Genomic DNA, 23,261 nt, shown 5'->3' with positions numbered 1-23,261 from the left:
ATCAAAACCACTAACACACTCATTCAGCTGCTCCCAAAACACTTGCCTCTCTTGATCTTTCTTCTCATGCCCAGGTGCATATGCACCAATAATCACCAACCTCTCTCCATCAACTTTCAGTTTTACCCATATTAATCGAGAATTTACTTTCTTACACTCTATCACATACTCCCACAACTCCTGTTTCAGGAGTATTGCTACTCCTTCCCTTGCTCTTGTCCTCTCACTAACCCCTGACTTTACTCCCCAGACATTCCCAAACCACTCTTCCCCTTTACCCTTGAGCTTCGTTTCACTCAGAGCCAAAACATCCAGGTTCCTTTCCTCAAACATACTACCTATCTCTCCTTTTTTCACATCTTGGTTACATCCACACACATTTAGGCACCCCACTCTGAGCCTTCGAGGAGGATGAGCACTCCCCGCGTGACTCCTTCTTCTGTTTCCCATTTTAGAAAGTTAATACAAGGAGGGGAGGATTTCTGGCCCCCCGCTCCCGTCCCCTCTAGTCGCTTTCTACGACACGCGAGGAATACGTGGGAAGTATTCTTTCACCCCTATCCCCAGGGATAATATACATATATATATACATATACACATACACACACATACGCACATATACACACACACACACATACATATATATACATATGAGAAATGTAAGAAACAATTTAGAAAACTGAAACCTCTAGCTTGAAATGAATGAAAAAAAAGAATGTCACATAATGGTTCAACCTCTGGCTATGGAAAAAAGGAAATGTATAATTTATTTACACAAACGTCAATAGCAGTTCTCATCAATATAACCACTGTATCAATAAGCTTCAATGTCTAAGCTACATTTTTTCCAATTTCACTATTTTCCTTCACATTTTCAATTGTGTCTGAAGGTTCTACTTCAAGAGTGTTTTTCCAGTAAGGGTCTTCACATCTTGGTTACATCCACACACATTTAGGCACCCCACTCTGAGCCTTCGAGGAGGATGCTTTACTAAATACCTCATATCATGGTTATATTGATGTATTAAGTACCTCATAATATGGTTATCATATTGATGTATTAAGTACCTCATGATATGGCTATCATATTGATGTATTAAGTACCTCATGATATGGTTATCATATTGATGTATTAAGTACCTCATGATATGGCTATCATATTGATGTATTAAGTACCTCATGATATGGTTATCATATTGATGTATTAAGTACCTCACGATATGTTTATCATATTGATGTATCTTAAATTACCTCACGATATGTTTATCATATTGATGTATTAAGTACCTCATGACATGGTTATATTGATGTATTACGTACTCATGATATGTTTATCATATTGATGTATTAAAGACCTCATGATATGGTTATCATATTGATGTATTAAGTACTTCATGATATGGTTATCATATTGATGTATTAAGTACCTCATGACATGGTTATATTGATGTATTACGTACTCATGATATGGTTATCATATAGAAGTATTAAATACCTCATGATATGGTTATCATATTGATGTATTAAGTACCTCATGATATGGTTATCATATTGATGTATTAAGTACCTCATGATATGGTTCAAATATAGATGTATTAAGTGCCTCATGATATGGTTACCATATAGATGTATTAAGTACCTCATGATATGGTTATCATATAGATGTATTAAGTACCTCATGATATGGTTATCATATAGATGTATTAAGTACCTCATGATATGGTTATCATATTGATGTATTAAGTAGATCATGATATGGTTATCATATTGATGTATTAAGTACCTCATGATATGGTTATCATATTGATGTATTAAGTACCTCATGATATGGTTATCATATTGATGTATTAAGTACCTCATGATGTGTTTATCATATTGATGTATTAAGTACCTCATGATATGGTTATCATATAGATGTATTAAGTACCTCATGATATGGTTATCATATTGATGTATTAAGTACCTCTAGATACGGTTATGATGATGTATTAAGTACCTCAAGATATGTTTATCATATTGATGTATTAAGTACCTCATGATATGTTTATCATATTGATGTATTAAGTACCTCATGATATGGTTATCATATTGATGTATCAAGTACCTCATGATATGGTTATCATATTGATGTATTAAGTACCTCATGATATGGTTATCATATTGATGTATTAAGTACCTCATGACATGGTTATATTGATGTATTACGTACTCATGATATGGTTATCATATAGATGTATTAAATACCTCATGATATGGTTATCATATCGATGTATTAATTACCTCACGATATGGTTATCATATTGATGTATTAAGTACCTCATGATATGGTTATCATATTGATGTATTAAGTACCTCATGATATGGCTATCATATTGATGTAATAAGTACCTCATGATATGGTTATCATATTGATGTATTAAATACCTCATGATATGGTTATATTGATGTATTAATTACCTCATGATATGGTTATCATATTGATGTATTAAGTACCTCATGATATGGTTATCATATTGATGTATTAAGTACCTCATGACATGGTTATATTGATGTATTAAGTACCTCATGATATGGTTATCATATTGATGTATTAAGTACCTCATATGGTTATCATATTGATGTATTAAGTACCTCATGATATGGTTATCATATTGATGTATTAAGTACCTCATGATATGGTTATCATATTGATGTATTAAGTACCTCACGATATGTTTATCATATTGATGTATTAAGTACCTCATGACATGGTTATATTGATGTATTAAGTACCTCATGATATGGTTATCATATTGATGTATTAAGTACCTCATGATATGGTTATCATATTGATGTATTAAGTACCTCGCGATATGGTTATCATATTGATGTATTAAGTACCTCATGATATGGTTATCATATAGATGTATTAAGTACCTGACGATATGTTTATCATATTGATGTATTAAGTACCTTACGATATGTTTATCATATTGATGTATTAAGTACCTCATGACATGGTTATATTGATGTATTAAGTACCTCATGATATGGTTATCATATTGATGTATTAAGTACCTCATATGGTTATCATATTAATTTATTAAGTACCTCATGATATGTTTATCATATTGATGTATTAAGTACCTCATGATATGGCTATGATGTTGATGTATTACGTACCTCATGATATGGGTATCATGTTGATGCATTAAGTACCTCATGATATGGTTATCATATTGATGTATTAAGTACCTCATGATATGGTTATCATATTGATGTATTAAGTACATCATGATATGATTATCATATTGATGTATTAAGTACCTCATGACATGGTTATCATAATGATGTATTAATTACCGCATGATATGGTTATCATATTGATGTATTAAGTACCTCATGACATGGTTATCATATTGATGTATTAAGTACCTCATGCTATGGTTATCATATTGATGTATTAAGTACATCATAATATGGTTATCATATTGATGTATTAAGTACCTCCTGATATGGTTATGATGATGTATTAAGTACCTCATAATATGGTTTATCATATTGATGTATCAAGTACCTTATGATATAGTTATCATATTGATGTACTAAGTACCTCACGATTTGGTTATCTTATTGCTGTATTAAGTACCTCATGATATGGTTATGATGATGTATTAAGTGCCTCATGATATGGTTATGATGATGATGTATCAAGTGCCTCATGATATGGTTATCATATTGATGTATTAAGTACCTCATGATATGGTTATGATGATGTATTAAGTGCCTCATGATATGGTTATGATGATGATGCATTAAGTGCCTCATGATATGGTTATCATATTGATGTATTAAGTACCTCATGATATGGTTATCATATTGATATATCAAGTACCCTATGATTTGGTTATGTTGATGATGTATTAAGTGCCTCATGATATGGTTATCATATTGGCGTATTAAGTACCTCATGATATGGTTATCATATTGATGTATGAAGTACCCCATGATTTGGTTATGATGATATATTAAGTGCCCCATAATATAGTTATCATATTGGTGTATAAAGTACCTCATATGGTTATCATATTGATGTATTAAGTACCTCATGATATGGTTATCATATTGATGTATTAAGTACCTCACGATATGGGTATCATACTGATGTATTAAGCACCTCATGGTGTGGTTATCATATTGATGTATTACAAGAGTTTACATAAGAAAGACAGGCAACACGAGACCTGATTGGCTCAAAACTGGGTTGTCTGAAAAATGAAAAATACGATGTAACTTGAAGAAAATGTATAATACTGTTCAGTATTTTCTTAACCTCTCCCCGACTCCCCCGCTGCTGCACATGAGTCTTCTAGTGTCCCCGTTACCGCTGTCGTTTATATCTTTCTGGCGGTTTTTCTCAGAGTATACGTGATTTTATAGAATATTTGTCTAAACGTCTTTTGAAGGTATTTATAGTTTTAGCATTTACTATGTCTGACGGTAACTTACTCGTGTTCAACACACGTATAGGAAAAGAAACTTTTTCCCATGTCCGTACTACATTTTTTAGCTTTGATTTTATTCCATTTGTCCTAGTAACTGTATTTTCTTGTATTTCGAAAAGATGTTCGTGATTTACTTTATCGAACTTGATCAGAATTTTGACCACTTGGATTAAGTCGCTGCGATGTCTACGTTCTTTGAGGGAGAAAAGATCCAGTCGTTTTAGCTCTCTTTGTATGCCAGATTTCTAAAGGATGGATTTATTTTGTCGCACGTCTTTGTACTTGCTCTCATTTTTCCTCGTCTTTTGGGAAACAAAACTGTACTGTATATTCAAGGTGTGGTCTTACTAGAGAATTATAAAGTGTGAGAATTGTTTCTGGTGTCTTGTAAACTATATTCCTGGCTATGAAACCTAACATTTGGTTGCCTGTTTTACCTCCTGCTTGACCCTGTTTGGTGTACTTCAGGTTGTTGCTAGTGACAACTCCAAGGACATTTTCTTCATTTACTTTAGTTAGTGAGTTTCCTAACAGTTTGTAATCGTAACGTATATTCTTGTCTCCAAAGTGCATTACATTACACTTGTCTACATTAAACTTCATTTGCCATCTGTCTGACCATCCTGCTGGTAATTTGATAAAGATCTCTTTTAATCATTTTGCCGTCCCGCCTGTTTACAGCTCTACGTCCTACTTTAGTATCGTCATCAAATTGGAGTTCTTAGATATGAGACCGAGTTCTAGGTCATTAATGTATGTTATGAAAAGAACTGGGCCTAAGATCGACCCCTGATCAGGGCACACCACTCGTTACGTCCAGCCAATCTGAGGCTTCGCTGTTTAATACTACACGCTGCTTTCTTCGCCGATTTCGTGTGCTTTGAGTTTATGTAAAAGTCTCTTGTGAGGTACTTTATCGAAAGTCTTTTGGAAATCGAAATATACTATATCAGACGGTAATTTTTCGTCCCAGTTCTGATAAATAACATTAAAAGAATCCAGCAAATTCGTCAGGCAGGATCTTCTACAGCGGAAACCGTGTTGGTTGTCCGATATAATTTTGTGTTCTAGAAGCGTGACAATTTCATCTCATTATTTTTTTCATCATTTTACCTAACACTGACGTAAGGCTAATTGGGCGCTAGTTCAAGGCACACTTTTTGTCTCCTTTTTTATACATAGGATTAACATTTGCTGGTTTCCAGTCTGTTTTCACCCGACCATCTGAAAAAGATTTGTTGACTATTTTTGTTATGGGGTATATCAGCTGTCTCCTGACCTTTAAAAATCTTGGAGTTAAGTTATCTGGGTCGTTGGATTTGTTGGAATTTAATTGGTCCAGGTATATAAGTACTTCAGAACTATCTCTCTAACCTTCAACACTTCATCATATCCTTGAAACATTTTCATTGGTTGCGGTATTCGAAGTGTTTCTTCAATTATCAATACAGAGTTACAAGAATAATTTAGTATGGTAGCCATTTCCTTGTCATCAGTAGTTAGTGTGTCATGTTCGTTTCGTAATGTTTTAATTTCTTCTTTTACTGTCTTCCTTTGTCTCATATATTTTAAGAATTCCTTAAAGTTATTCTTAACTTTCAAGGATATTCTTTTTTCTTCGTCGCGTATACTGTCATGACCTTCTCACACTCTCTTTGGATTTTTATTAATTCCTTTTCATCGGTTCCCATTGATTTGAATTTCTCATATGTTTTCTTCTTTTGGCGAATTAGTTCTATTCTATTCCTCCATGATGGTTTTGAAATATTGCAAATTCTCTTCGTAATTCGTGGAATCTCTTTATTTTCAATCTTGAGTCGTGTGTTTGTAGAATTATTCCACATTTCCTCTACTGTGTAAACGTCAAGAAGTTTTGGCCAGTTGGTACTGTGAATTTCTTGTGTCTCATGTTTTCAAAATCTACTCCCCTGTAAACTAGGATCAAGAGTTTATCATTTATTTCATAATCAAAACACCTGGACATCAGCAGATGGCACCTGGACATCAGTTGGATAGATGATATAAACAGATGGTCCGAGTAGTGAACGCACCTCCATATCACTGGAGGGGGCAGGAGAGCACAATAAACTCGCCGCTCTAGCAGACAAAAATCAAAACCAATTTATCTCTGATGTAATCAAACAGTCATCACTGTTTGACAAACTCTCGCCGTCTACTTCACATGAGATGATTAAGTTTGTGTCACTGGTGAGGACAAAATCAAGAATGCATTTACCTCTAGTTGGTTTTTTAATCAACTGTCCCAGAAAAACGTCTTCAATCAGTTCCGTTAGTCTCGTTCCATCTCGCTTTATGTTTGTCTTTGGACTGTTGAAGTCTCCTACTATTATAACCTCTTCACTGTTTATTACTGTTGTGTATCTTAATGTCGTCTTTTTTTTGGCGTAGGAAGTCTGTAAATAACGCCGAGACGTAGTTTACTTTTGAACTTGTCGGTAATGTTAATATATAGAGAGTGGTAAGTGTGTGTGTGTGTGTGTGTGTGTGTGTGTGTGTGTGTGTGTGTGTCTACTTTGCTTATCTTAATAGCACTTAGATTGTTATCAACGTAGATCAAAACTCCACCACCTACCCTGTACAAGCCATCTGTTGTAAATAGTTTGTATCCGGGTATTGCTAACTCGACCATTAAGTGTTTATTCTCAGAGTTGACCCACGTTTCTGAGACTGCAATAATGTTCGGTTTTTCAGTAACTGCAAAGGATGTAAGTTCATCATAGTATATAAGTTCATCATGGTATATAAGTTCATCATGGTATATAAGTTCATCATGGTATATAAGTTCATCATGGTATATAAGTTCATCATAGTATATAAGTTCATCATGGTATATAAGTTCATCATGGTATATAAGTTCATCATAGTATATAAGTCCATCATGGTATATAAGTTCATCATGGTATTTAAGTTCATCATAGTATATAAGTTCATCATGGTATATAAGTTCATCATGGTATATAAGTTCATCATGGTATATAAGTTCATCATGGTATATAAGTTCATCATGGTATATAAGTTCATCATGGTATATAAGTTCATCATAGTATATAAGTTCATCATGGTATATAAGTTCATCATGGTATATAAGTTCATCATGGTATATAAGTCCATCATGGTATATAAGTTCATCATGGTATATAAGTTCATCATGGTATATAAGTTCATCATGGTATATAAGTTCATCATGGTATATAAGTTCATCATGGTATATAAGTTCATCATGGTATATAAGTTCATCATAGTATATAAGTTCATCATGGTATATAAGTTCATCATGGTATATAAGTTCATCATGGTATATAAGTTCATCATGGTATATAAGTTCATCATGGTATATAAGTTCATCATGGTATATAAGTTCATCATAGTATATAAGTTCATCATGGTATATAAGTTCATCATGGTATATAAGTTCATCATGGTATATAAGTCCATCATGGTATATAAGTTCATCATGGTATATAAGTTCATCATGGTATATAAGTTCATCATGGTATATAAGTTCATCATGGTATATAAGTTCATCATGGTATATAAGTTCATCATGGTATATAAGTTCATCATAGTATATAAGTTCATCATGGTATATAAGTTCATCATGGTATATAAGTTCATCATGGTATATAAGTCCATCATGGTATATAAGTTCATCATGGTATATAAGTTCATCATAGTATATAAGTTCTTCATAGGATATAAGTTCATCATGGTATATAAGTTCATCATGGTATATAAGTCCATCATGGTATATAAGTTCATCATGGTATATAAGTTCATCATGGTATATAAGTTCATCATAGTATATAAGTTCTTCATAGGATATAAGTTCATCATGGTATATAAGTCCATCATGGTATATAAGTTCATCATAGTATATAAGTTCATCATGGTATATAAGTTCATCATAGTATATAAGTTCTTCATAGGATATAAGTTCATCATGGTATATAAGTTCATCATGGTATATAAGTTCATCATGGTATATAAGTTCATCATGGTATATAAGTTCATCATAGTATATAAGTTCATCATGGTATATAAGTTCATCATGGTATATAAGTTCATCATGGTATATAAGTCCATCATGGTATATAAGTTCATCATGGTATATAAGTTCATCATGGTATATAAGTTCATCATGGTATATAAGTTCATCATGGTATATAAGTTCATCATGGTATATAAGTTCATCATGGTATATAAGTTCATCATGGTATATAAGTTCATCATGGTATATAAGTTCATCATGGTATATAAGTCCATCATAGGTATATAAGTTCATCATGGTATATAAGTTCATCATAGTATATAAGTTCATCATAGGATATAAGTTCATCATGGTATATAAGTTCATCATGGTATATAAGTCATCATGGTATATAAGTTCATCATGGTATATAAGTTCATCATGGTATATAAGTTCATCATGGTATATAAGTTCATCATGGTATATAAGTTCATCATGGTATATAAGTTCATCATGGTATATAAGTTCATCATAGTATATAAGTTCATCATGGTATATAAGTTCATCATGGTATATAAGTTCATCATGGTATATAAGTCCATCATGGTATATAAGTTCATCATGGTATATAAGTTCATCATAGTATATAAGTTCTTCATAGGATATAAGTTCATCATGGTATATAAGTTCATCATGGTATATAAGTCCATCATGGTATATAAGTTCATCATGGTATATAAGTTCATCATGGTATATAAGTTCATCATAGTATATAAGTTCTTCATAGGATATAAGTTCATCATGGTATATAAGTCCATCATGGTATATAAGTTCATCATAGTATATAAGTTCATCATGGTATATAAGTTCATCATAGTATATAAGTTCTTCATAGGATATAAGTTCATCATGGTATATAAGTTCATCATGGTATATAAGTTCATCATGGTATATAAGTTCATCATGGTATATAAGTTCATCATAGTATATAAGTTCATCATGGTATATAAGTTCATCATGGTATATAAGTTCATCATGGTATATAAGTCCATCATGGTATATAAGTTCATCATGGTATATAAGTTCATCATGGTATATAAGTTCATCATGGTATATAAGTTCATCATGGTATATAAGTTCATCATGGTATATAAGTTCATCATAGTATATAAGTTCATCATGGTATATAAGTTCATCATGATATATAAGTTCATCATGGTATATAAGTCCATCATGGTATATAAGTTCATCATGGTATATAAGTTCATCATAGTATATAAGTTCTTCATAGGATATAAGTTCATCATGGTATATAAGTTCATCATAGTATATAAGTTCATCATGGTATATAAGTTCATCATAGTATATAAGTTCATCGCGTTTTGTAATAATGCTCCGGAGATTTGTGTATATTAAACTTATTTTCTGACATGATGTCTGAATTGAACTGATCTTTTTTCACTGTGGGTATGATGCGTGTGTGTATTATCAGTGTTAATGTGTGTGTCTTGTGCAGCAGCGGGAGAGAGACGGTTCTCCATCTGTGTTGGGTTGGCCACCTTTCTCTGCCCCGTCCCGCCCCACACTGGACCCTACCAGCCTTGCTCCTAAAAGTTACCTGAAAGTTGACCTGTAGCGTTGCTAACCCGCTACTTATACTGCCCGAGTTGTCCCCAACTGACCCCACTTGACTTTTCTTGGCTAGTTCCTCTGCCTGTGAGGTTACCGCTACTAGCAGAGGATCCCTACCGCCAGACCCCGCCCAACCTCTGCCTTGTTCCTCAGGTCCCATTCACACTTAGTATCCCCCTCACCCACCCACCCACCCACCACAGCTACCCCCTCACCCTTCCCACTCTTCTAGTTCCTTTATCATCTAGATCATGATTTATTGAGTAGTTTATCTCTATTGAAAAAGGCCTAATATTCTCATCCAGTACTGTGCCAAGGCGGGCTTTCCTTAATACACTTAAGTTAGGACCATCCCTAGATCTATCATGACCAAATGGTCCCACAGGTCTATACTAAACACACTATCCTCCTCCCTACAAAAAGCCTCCATTCTTCTGTTTATCTCTAGCATTCTCCTGAGGGTGCAGGAGTCGAAGTCATACCTTGGCAGCAATCCTGATATTATAAGCTGCCTACGACTTTCCTGAAACTTGTTAATAAGTTCCCTATACCTTGCTACTGTTTCTACCGATCTCCCATTAACTGCATTGACCGTCTCCACCTGAACGACAAAAATCACATCCTCAAGATTGTTTGAGACTATGTCATCAAACTTATCGAGGACGTGTTCCATCTTAGCATAACACAAGTTCTTCCTATTTCTGCCCTTCGCACAGAACTCCTGGTCCTGATGTCTAACTCTAGTCCCCGACCAGGCTAATGCTACGATCATCCTGTACTTCATCATCTAGTTCGCTAAACCTGGTGTGAGTGGAGAGTTCGCTAAACCTGGTGTGAGTGGAGAGTTCGCTAAACCTGGTGTGAGTGGAGAGTTCGCTAAACCTGGTGTGAGTGGAGAGTTCGCTAAACCTGGTGTGAGTGGAGAGTTCGCTCGGTTGTTGGGTAATGCGGCGACATGTTTTCCTCGCAGGTTAGAAGGTGGAAATATCTTCCAGCTTCGTCTCTACGGTTGCTATCCTACTATCTAAACTATTTACCCTGGATGATATATCTATGTCTGTTTCCTGAATCGTAACCGCTTTCGCCGCTAAGAACCCAGCTTCCTCTTTCCACCCTTTCATCCTAACATCTAGTTTCTCCAAAGTTTCGCTGTTATCCCTAACATCTACCGAAAACCCATTAAATACGTCGAGGAACGAATAAGAAGTGTACTTACGTTCATCTCTGAGGAGAAAATCCCTGGTGAACACCCGATGGCATCTACTGGACGAGTACACATGAACCTGCTGGAGGGGTACACATAAACCAGCTGGAGGGGTACACATGAACCTCCTGGAGGGGTACGCATGAACCTCCTGGAGGAGTACACATGAACCTGCTGGAGGGATACACAAGAACCTTCTGGAGGAGTACACGTGAACCTAGAGGAGTGCATATGAACCTGATGGAGGGGTACACATGAAACTGCCTGAGGGGTACACAAGAACCTCCTGGAGAAATACACATGGACCTCCTGGATGGGTAAACATGGAGGGGTACACGTGAACTTAATAGAGAAGTACACATGAACTTATTGGAGAAGTACACATGAACCTCCTGGAGGAATACACATGAAACTCCTGCAGGAGTACACATGAACCCGCTGGAGGGGTACACATGAACCTCCTAGGGCAGTACACATGAACCTACTGGAAGAGTACACATGCACCTGCTGGAGGAGTACGCATGAACCTACTGGAGGAGTACACATAAATCTCTTGGAGGGGGACACATAAACCTACTGGAGAGGTACACCTGAACCTCCTGGAGGAGTACACATGAACCTATTGGAGGAGTACACGTAAACCTGGAGGAGGACGCATAAACCTCCTGGAGGAGTACATATAAACCTCCTGGAGGAGTACACATAAACCTCCAGGAAGAGAACACATAAACCTATTGGAAGGGTGCACATGAACCTCCTGGAGAAGTACAGTGGAGGCATACACATAAACTGTTGGATTACACATAAACCTCCTGCAGGGATACATATGAACCTACTGGAGGAGTACACATGAACCTATTCGAGGAGTACACATGACCCACTTGGATTTGTGCACATGAACCTCCTGGAGGAGTACACATGAACCTATTCGAGGAGTACACATGAACCTGCTGGAGGAGTACACATGAACCTGCTGGAGGGGTACACATGAACCTGGAGGGGTACACATGAACCTGGAGGGGTACACATGAACCTCCTGGAAAGGTACACATGAACCTGCTGGAGGAGTACACATGAACCTGCTGGAGGGGTACACATGAACCTGGAGGGGTACACATGAACCTGGAGGGGTACACATGAACCTGGAGGGGTACACATGAACCTGCTGGAGGAGTACACATGAACCTGCTTGAGGGGTAAGCATGAACCTCCTGGAGGAGTGCACATGAACCTCCTGGAGGAGTGCACATGAACCTCCTGGAGGAGTACACATGATCCTACTGGTGAGGTACGCATGAACATCCCGGAAAGGAAGATATGAATCTCCGGAGGAGAACACCTGAACCTACTTGAGGGGTACAAATGAACCTCCTGGAGTTGTACACATGAACCTGCTGGAGGAATACACATGAACCTGCTGGAGGGGTACACATGAACCCACTTTAGGAGTACATAGTAACCTCTCAGACGGGTATACATGAACCTCCTGGAGGGATAGACATGAAACTCCTAGAGGGAAACACATAAAGCTCTTGGAGGAGTACACATGAACCTCCTAGAGGATTATGAATAAGCCTCACGTAGGAGTACACATAAATCTCCTGAAGGAGTACACATGAACCTCTGGGAGGGTACACATAAACTCCCTGGAGGAGTACACACGAACCTCCTGGAGGAGTATAATTGAACCTCCTGGAGGATTACATATGAAACTACTGGAGGGGTACACATGAACCTTCTGAAGAGGTATACATGAATCTCCTGGAGGACTACACATAAACCTCCTGGAATGAGCGCACAAGAACTTCTGGAGGGTTACACATGAACCTCCTGGAGAGGTATATATAAATCTCCTGGAGGAGTACATATGAACCTTCTGCATGGGTACGTGTGAACGTACTGTAGGGGCACACATAAACCTCCTGGTGGAGTATACATATACCTCCTGGGGGGGGAGTACACCTGAACCTCCTGCGTGGGTAACATGAACGCCCTGGAGGAGTGCATATGTAACTACTGGAGGAGTATACATGAACCTCCTGAAACTGGTATACATGAACCTACTGGAGAGATACACATGAACCTTCTGGAGGGGTACACATAAACCTTTTGGAGGGAACACATGACCCACCTGGAGGAGTACACATAAACATCTTGGAGGGGTATATATGAATCTGTTGGAGGAGAACAGATAAACCTGTTGGAGGGCTACAGATGAACCTCCTACAGGGGTAAACAGGAACCTCCTGGAGGGGTACACATGAACCTCCTGGAGGGATACACATGAATCTCCTGGAGGGATACACATGAATCTCCTGGAGGGGTACACAGGAATCTCCTGGAGGGGTACACAGGAATCTCCTGGAGGGGTACACATGAATCTCCTGGAGGGGTACACAGGAATCTCCTGGAGGGGTACACATGAACCTCCTGGAGGGGTACACAGGAACCTCCTGGAGGGGTACACAGGAACCTCCTGGAGGGGTACACAGGAACCTCCTGGAGGGGTACACATGAACCTCCTGGAGGGGTACACATGAACCTCCTGGAGGGGTACACAGGAACCTCCTGGAGGGGTACACAGGAACCTCCTGGAGGGGTACACATGAATCTCCTAGAGGGGTACACAGGAACCTCCTGGAGGGGTACACATGAATCTCCTGGAGGGGTACACAGGAACCTCCTGGAGGGGTACACAGGAACCTCCTGGAGGGGTACACATGAATCTCCTGGAGGGGTACACAGGAACCTCCTGGAGGGGTACACAGGAACCTCCTGGAGGGGTACACAGGAACCTCCTGGAGGGGTACACAGGAACCTCCTGGAGGGGTACACAGGAACCTCCTGGAGAGGTACACAGGAACCTCCTGGAGGGGTACACAGGAACCTCCTGGAGGGGTACACAGGAACCTCCTGGAGGGATACACATGAATCTCCTGGAGGGGTACACATGAACCTCCTGGAGGGGTACACAGGAACCTCCTGGAGGGGTACACAGGAATCTCCTGGAGGGATACACAGGAACCTCCTGGAGGGGTACACATGAACCTCCTGGAGGGGTACACAGGAACCTCCTGGAGGGGTACACAGGAAACTCCTGGAGGGATACACAGGAACCTCCTGAAGGGGTACACAGGAACCTCCTGGAGGGATACACAGGAACCTCCTGGAGGGATACACATGAATCTCCTGGAGGGGTACACAGGAACCTCCTGGAGGGGTACACAGGAACCTCCTGGAGGGGTACACATGAATGTCCTGGAGCGGTAAACATGAACCTCCTGGAAAGGTAGACATAAATCTCCTGGAGGAGGACACGTGAACCTGCTGGAGGGGTATACATGAACCTCCTGGAGGGGTACATCTGAAGCTCCTGGAGGAGTACACAGGAACCTCCTGGACGAGTACACTTGAACTTCCTAGAAGAGTACACATGAAACTACTCGAGGAGTACACATGAAACTCCTGGAGGGGTACACATGAAACTCCTGGAGGAGTACACATGAACCTACTGGAGGGGTACACATGAACCTACTGGAGGGGTACACATGAACCTCCTGGAGGGGTATACATGAACCTCCTGGAGGGGTACATCTGAAGCTCCTGGAGGAGTACACACAAACCTCCTGGACGAGTACACTTGAACTTCCTGGAAGAGTACACATGAAACTACTCGAGGAGTACACATGAAACTCCTGGAGGGGTACACATGAAACTCCTGGAGGAGTACACATGAACCTACTGGAGGGGTACACATGAACCTACTGGAGGGGTACAGATGAACCCCCTGTAGGGGAACATATGAACCTCCTAGAGAGGTACACATGAACCTGCTGGAGGGGTACAGAGGGGCACACATGAACCTACTGGAGGGGTACACATAAACCTCCCCGAAGGGTAAATATATGAACCTCTTGGATTGCACAAGAACCTCTTGGAGGGGTACATATGAATCTCCTGGAGGGGTACACATGAACCTCCTGGAAGTGTACACATGAACCTCCTGAAGGGGTACACATGAACCCCCTGGAGGGGTACACATGAACCTACTGGAGGGGTACACATGAACCTCCTGGAGGGGTACACATGAACCTACTGGAGGGGTACACATGAACCTCCTGGAGGGGTACACATGAACCTACTGGAGGGGTACACATGAACCTTCTGGAGGGGTACACATGAACCTTCTGGAGGGGTACACATGAACCTCCTGGAGGGGTACACATGAACCTCCTGGAGAGGTACACATGAACCTCCTGCAGGGGTACACGTGAACCTCCTGGAGGGATACACATGAATCTCCTGGAGGGGTAGACATGAACCTCCAGGAGGGGTACACATGAACCTGCTGGAGGGGAGCACATGAACCTCCTGGAGGGGTACTCATGAACATGCTGGAAGGGTTTACATAAACCTCCTGGAGGGGTACACATGAACCTCCTGGAGGGGTACACATGAACCTTCTGGAGGGGTACACATGAACCTCCTGGAGGGGTACACATGAACCTTCTGGAGGGGTACACATGAACCTCCTGGAGGGGTACACATGAATCTCCTGGAGGAGTACACATGAACCTGCTGGAGGAGTACACATGAACCTCCTGGGAGCGTACATATGAACATCCTGGAGGGGTACACATGAACCCCTGGAGGGATAAACATGAACCTCCTACATGGGTAACGGGAACTTCCTGGAGGAGTACATATGAACCTACTGGAAGAGTACATATGAACCTCCAGGAGGGGTTCACATGAACCTCTGGGAGCGGTACACATAACCCTGCTGGAGGGATACAATTGAACCTTCTGGAGGGTACCCATGAATCTTTTGGTAGGAACACATGAGCCTCTTAGAGAAGTACACATGAGCCTGGAGGAGTACACTTGAACCTCTTACAGGAGTGCACGTGAACCTGCTGGGGGGGTACACATGAACTTCCTGGAGGGGTACACGCGAACCTCCTGGAGGGATACACATGAACCTGCTGGAGGGGTGCACATGAACTTCCTGGAGGGATACACATGAACCTCCTGGAGGGATACACATGAACCTCTTGGAGGAGTACATATGAACCTCCTGGAGGGGTACACATGAACCTCCTGGAGTGGTACACATGGACCTCCTGGAGGGGTATACTTGAACCTCCTAGAGGGATACACATGATCTTCCTGGAGGAGTACATATGAACACTGGAGGAGTACACATGAACCTCCTGGAGGGGTGCACATGAACCTTATGGAGGAGTACACATGAACTTCCTGGAGGGGTACACGTGAACCTCCTGGAGGAGTATATATGAACCTCCTGGAGGGGTACACATGAATCTACTGGAGGAGTGCATGTGAACCTCCTGGAGGGATACACATGAACATTATGGAGGGGTACACATGAACCTCCTGGAGGGGCACACGTGAACCTCCTGGAGGAGTACATATGAACCTTCTGGTGGGGTACACTTGAACCTTCTGGAGGGGTAATCCAGGTGGAAGGGCACACATGAACCTCCTGGAGGAATACACATGAACCTCCTGGAGGTGCACACATGAAGCTTCTGGAGGTATACGCATGAACTTCTTAAAGGGGTACACATGAACCTCCTGGAGGGATACACATGAACCTCCTAGGGGAGTACACGTAAACCTCCTTGAGGGATACACACGAACCTCCTGGAGGGCTACACAAGACCCTCCTGGAGGGATACACATGACCCTCCTTCAGGGGCGCACATGAACCTCCTAGAGGGGTACACAGGTAGCTTCTAGAGTGGTATACGTAAACCTCCTGGAGGGATACACATGAACCTCCTGGAAGGGTACACATGAACCTCCTGGAGGGGCGCCCATGAACCTCCTGGAGAGGTACACATGAACTTCCTGGAGGGGTACACATGAACTTCCTGGAGGGGTACACATGAACCTCCTGGAGGGGCGCCCATGAACCTCCTGGAGAGGTACACATGAACTTCCTGGAGGGGTACACATGAGCCTCCTGGAGGAGTAAACATGAACCTCCTGGAGGGGTACACATGAACCTTATGGAGGGGTACATATGAACCTCCTGATTGGGTACATATAAACCTTATGAAGGGGTACACACGAACCTCCTGGAGGGGCACACGTGAACCTCCTGGAGGGGTGGTGCACATGAACCTACTGGAGGGGTGCACATGAACCTTATGGAGGGGTACACATGAACCTTATGGAGGGGTACACATGAACCTTCTGGAGGGGTACACATGAACCTTCTGGAGGGGTACACATGAACCTTCTGGAGGGGTGGTACACATGAAACTACTGGAGGGGTACACTTGAACCTTATGAAGGGGTACACATGAACCTTCTGGAAGGGTACACATGAACCTCCTGGAGAGGCACACGTGAACCTCCCGGAGTGCATATGAACCTCCTGGAGGGATGCACTTGAACCTCTTGGAGGGGTACACATGAACCTTATTAAGGGGTTTACATAAACTTCCTGGAGGGGTACACATGAACCTTCTGGAGGAGTACATATGAACCTCATGAAGGGGTACACATGAACCTACAGGAGGAGTACACACGAACCTCCTGGAGGGGTACACATGAACCTTATGGAGGAGTACATATGAACTTCCTAAAGGGGTAAATATAAACCTTATGGAGAGGTACACATGAAACCTCTGGAGAGGCACACGTGAACCTCCTGGAGGGGTACACATGAACCTACTGGAGGGGTACACATGAACCTTATGGAGGGGTACACATGAACCTTATGGAGGGATACACATGAACCTCTTGGAAGGGCACAAGTGAACCTCCTGGAGAAGTGCATATGAACCTCCTGGAGGGGTACACTTGAACCCCCTGGAGGGGTACACATAACCTCCTGGAGGGGCACACATGAACCTCCTGGAGAAATACACATGAACCTCCGGGAGGGATACATTTGAACCTCCTGGAGGGGTATACATGAATCTCCTGGAGGAGAACACATGAACCTTCTGGAGGGATATACATAAATCTCATGGAACGGTACACATGAGCCTGCTGGAAAGGCACATATGAACCTCCTTGGAGAGGTACACATGAACCTCCTGGAGGGGTACACATGAACCTCCTGGAGGGGTACACATGATCCTCCTGGAGGAGTGCACATGAACCTCCTGGATGGGTACACATGAACCTCCTGGTGTACCCATGAACCTCCTGGGGGTACATATGAACCTGCTGGATGGGTTTACATGACCTTAATGTACATTTCCCATACACATACGAGAGGTCAGAGAGTTGACGGAGGGTATCGTAGCAGGTGGGCGGGCAGACCAGGGGATGGCTGCCTCCCGAACTTCTCTCTTCTTGCGGCGAATTCGTGTCCTAAGTTGTAGCAGTGTTCGAGGAAACAGAGCAGTCAGGTGTGGCCTTGTTCCAGCTGGTTTTGGCAAGATCATCTCCTGACTCATACCCCGAGATACCGACGTGACTTGATATCCATAGAAATGTCACAGGAGGACGGCCTGAAGTATTGATGTTAGCCCTAGTAATCGGAGGAAGAGGTCCTTATTCTCCTCTGATCCAAATGTAAATCCATCGAAAGCAGACCTAAAGTCGCAGCGGACAAGCACCATCGGCATTTTCTTTAGCAAGAAGAGCAGCAAGGAGGGCTATCAGCTGGGCCTGAGCTGAGTTGAGGATGGGGCCTAGCCAGAAACTCTGTCTGATAAGCTCAGGGGCATCAGGATGGAAGATGTAAACACACCAGCCCCGGTCCTACCCGTAGCAGGATCGACAAAGCCATCAGTGTAGAAGACGGCCCTACCTGGAGACCATCGGGCGATCCTGGAGAGATGATATATATGTGTGGAGAACAACAGGGTTCATTTGAGATTTCGGGAACGATCCACCGCGAGCAATCACTTCAGGTTGCAAGTCCAGCCATTGAGAGAGAGACGAACCAACAGCAAGGGTGATAACAATATCAGGCAGTAGGAGGTCGTGTTCTTGAAGGGCTCGGATGAATGACCCTCGCTCGCCGCTGTCTGCTAGAAAGAGGTCGGCCTCGGAGACCAGGAGTCAAGTTGACCTCGATGTAGTTGCTTGGTGGATCCCGAAGAATGGAGCAGACAGTTTTCAAGCAAATCTCCAAAACACGATCCTGTGAGGAGGAGAGATCAAGTTCGGTATATAGGGAAGCAGTTTGTGTCCCTCTGGGTAACTTCGAGATGGCTGACAGCAGTCCGACTAATGTTGACGAGGACGAGGGAGAGGGACGGGGGTGTAGTCGTCACAGAAGCGGACCAAGAACTTGTATGTACATGGTGGGAACTACACGGAGGGTGGCACCACGGGAACCCCTGCACATGGTGCAGAGGAGGAGGAGGGGGCGCTTAGCGAGACGCAGAAAGCACGTTTCGAAGATGGCGAGTTTGAGGGATCTGACAGTTACGTGTGCGAGTTACATACACAGCCAGGTATTGTTTCATCAACCTAGTACAAGGACATTCATTATAAGAACAAGGGGAGTGGTTCAACACGACCGCCGTGCCACATGGCTTTTGTTTTAGCAGTTGAAAGGCGGAAACCAAGTGACACACTCCCTGGAGACCATATCAAGGTCTTCCTACATCTAGGGTAGGCAGGGGCCCGGAGGAGGACATCGTCGGCATGTCCTGCGCGGACAACTCCTGCTGGCTATTGGAGAGATGCAATGGTGTGCATGAGAATGTTAAATAAGGTGGGACTTAGGACTCCATCTTGAGGGATGCTAAAGTTCATTTCTTGAACAGGAGATATGGAGCCTTCAGCGCGGACTTGGCCCTGACATCCAGTGAGGTAAGAGATGATCCATCGAAGAAGTCGCCGTTTAAAGCCTGACCGCGCCAGTTCTGCTAAAATGAGGTCAGGCTGAACTGTATCAATGGCTCCCTTAATACCAAGAAGGACGGAGACGCGGGCAGCCAGACTGCAATAAAGGGAAGCAATGGAGTGCGCTGTGCTGCGAGGTTGTGTGAAACCACTGAGGCAGTTGTGGAAGCCGCCTGTGGCGTGAAGAGGACGACGAAGTATTATTCTCTCCATCATCTTGCATAGAAAGCGAGTAATGGGCCGTTAGGAATATTAGTACAGGCGTTAAGGACAGGGTAGGTTGCCTGATCAACCCCAGGAGAAGTGTCATTTTCAGAGCGACGTGCTCCGTCAAGCTGGAACTGTCTGATACTATCGGATGATCGATCAGTGAGGGCAGGGGAGGTAAGAGCAGCATGAACAACAGGCTCCGTCGAGTACCCAGTATAGCGTTAGTCCGATACCAGACTTTTGTTTACCCTGTCTGCTAAGTGGTAAATTCATAGAAGCTTGTTCACTCCACATTATCTATAAAGTTCGAGTGATCAACAGTCTGGTACCCCATAACACCCTTGGCATCATCAATATCCCTTGGGAAACCTAAAACTAAAATCAGTCTTCCTTCGCTGTCATATTTAACGTTTTAATTCTCAGTTCATCCCTCATGTGCTCCTCTGCACTGTGTTATCCCATTCTTTTTATGGTAAAGTGCCGTTCCGGACAGTTCTGTGTGTTGCAGCATTTACTCCAACATGAAATGAGCAATCAGAAATGTAGAGATTTATCATTAAAATCAAACTTGGTCATCTTTTTAAGCTCTCCTGCAGAACATCATATATTTCATACGTCATTTTCTCGGCCGCATATGTATAGTGCCTGGCCACATGTGTATGAAAAAAAATATGGGTCGCTGAATCCTGCTCTAGAGAAAGAAAAAAGGACAGTTAAGATTAACTGTTGCTAGCAATTTCATTTTGTGCTCTTGTCTAACAAGGAACATTTATAATGAAAGCTTTTTCATCGCTCATCTATTCTCGTCAAGATTATTCTGCTTCGGTCCCATTTGTTTGCAAATTTCTTTTTTGTTTCATTTGCATTCAGTGAAAAGTACCAGAAAGCACCAGATATATCATAGAGTTACCCACAAAACTTTGATTTTCTATGAAAAGCAAAAGCAATGTTCGAATCCTTTAATAAGAATTTGTTTGTATTGGAGCATTTAGATAGTCTCTCCTGTTCTTTATATTAAGCATAAGCATATATAAGTAAAACTAAAAGTACAAGTAGAAGATACTGATGACTTTTCATACTTTAATTATCACATTTGTAGTTAAATGTATGAGAGAAGTCAGAGAAAATAGATACGGACATCAGTATGGGACTGACAGAGTCTAACAGCTGAGTTTGTAAACAAACGGTTCAAGGTGATGGAGATAGTGTCTCTATGGAAGAGTGACCTTTGGATATGAACAAGATGGGAGACAAAAGAGACATAGCAATGCATCCACCAGTTACCGAGGCAGAATTAAATAATTTAAGAGGTACGGACAACCAAGGGGAACAAGAGAATTGTAAGCTTTCCATATATGGTGTGACTAGTATGCTGTCATTGCTCAAGGAGACGTATGTTGTAAGAAACTTGTAATATTATACCCATTTTTTTTGAGAAATAATGATTGGTTAATGTACCAGTTTAGCTTCTCTTCGATATTATCTTCGTATGCACGGATGATTTCCTCTTGTGCTAATACAGTGTTTGGAGAATGAAATAAGTTGCATAGCATTATGTTCCATTAAACGATGATAGAAAAGGCGATGAGGGTTGTGTAGATCAGGTAAATTACGAGTTTGATCAATGCGGCAGTGGCTAATACGCTTGTATATCAACTGAACGTATCCAAAAACCCACCTAGAAGTTAAAATGATAGGAAAAAAAATTATTATTATTATTATCATTATTATTATTATTATTATTATCATTATTATTATTATTAGTTTTATTTTAATGCCCATTTCCATACCAAATTTCTGAACATAATATTCTCCCTGTAAAAATTTTTTGTTTTATGTTGGGCAGACTGGTAAGGATCTTTCTGTTAGACTTAAGCAACATAGATATAGTATAAGAACGGGACAATAATCAGATGCCTTGTTTAATCATGTTAAAAACTATGATCATTGTATTGACTGGAGTAATGCCATCTCAGTTATTAATTCTAACTTGAGTACCACGAGAAATATTGAAACTTCTGTTATTAAATGCACAAAGTATTGTAACATTAATATGAAGGGTCTAAACATATTTATTACCTTCATAGTACATACGATTTATAAACAGTTCCCTTTCTTGTCCACATAATAAAACTTTTGACAGGCATGTTGCTAGACTTGAATGCACCAACTTGAACACCACCATTCAGGTAACACTTGTTTACCAATAGTGCCCTACCTACATCTCTTCCTGTATATCAACTGACTGTTCTACCTCTCTTCTTTATATCTCCCCTCATGATGTGATCATTACATAAAAGTGCACTTGGAAACTTATTGTGTTTCAGTTTCCTGTGGATTACAAGCATATATATATTTCTTTTCTTTCTTTCACACTATTCGCCATTTCCCGCATTAGCTAGGTAGATATATATATATATATATATATATATATATATATATATATATATATATAGGGAAAATGATTTGGTAAACAGAGAAGAGGTAGTGAAAGCTTTGCGGAAGATGAAAGCCGGCAAGGCAGCAGGTTTGGATGATATTGCAGTGGAATTTATTAAAAAAGGGGGTGACTGTATTGTTGGCTGGTTGCTAAGGTTATTTAATGTATGTATGACTCATGGTGAGGTGCCTGAGGATTGGCGGAATGCATGCATAGTGCCATTGTACAAAGGCAAAGGGGATAAGAGTGAGTGCTCAAATTACAGAGGTATAAGTTTGTTGAGTATTCCTGGTAAATTATATGGGAGGGTATTGATTGAGAGGGTGAAGGCATGTACAGAGCATCAGATTGGGGAAGAGCAGTGTGGTTTCAGAAGTGGTAGAGGATGTGTGGATCAGGTGTTTGCTTTGAAGAATGTATGTGAGAAATACTTAGAAAAGCAAATGGATTTGTATGTAGCAT

General features: G+C 41.1%; 2 protein-coding genes across 2 annotated transcripts in view; one reads left to right on the top strand and one right to left on the bottom strand.

Moving 5' to 3' along the window:
- Positions 1–19,975: 19,975 nt before the first annotated feature.
- On the bottom strand, positions 19,976–20,365 carry LOC139763934 (uncharacterized). The gene has a single exon (XM_071690405.1). The coding sequence runs from the start codon at positions 20,363–20,365 to the stop codon at positions 19,976–19,978; it is 390 nt and encodes a 129-aa protein (XP_071546506.1).
- Positions 20,366–21,521: 1,156 nt separating this feature from the next.
- The window catches only part of LOC139759971 (transmembrane anterior posterior transformation protein 1), a 170,593-nt gene continuing 168,853 nt past the window's right edge, over positions 21,522–23,261 (top strand). Inside the window, exon 1 of the mRNA XM_071682695.1 lies at positions 21,522–21,669. Within this exon, the coding sequence (XP_071538796.1) occupies positions 21,594–21,669 (76 nt within the window). The 5' untranslated portion in view covers positions 21,522–21,593. The remainder of the gene's footprint in view (positions 21,670–23,261) is intronic.

The sequence above is a fragment of the Panulirus ornatus genome, chromosome 3 (assembly GCF_036320965.1).
Source record: "Panulirus ornatus isolate Po-2019 chromosome 3, ASM3632096v1, whole genome shotgun sequence".
Taxonomy (NCBI): domain Eukaryota; kingdom Metazoa; phylum Arthropoda; class Malacostraca; order Decapoda; family Palinuridae; genus Panulirus; species Panulirus ornatus.
This window is presented reverse-complemented; position numbering and strand designations above follow the sequence as displayed.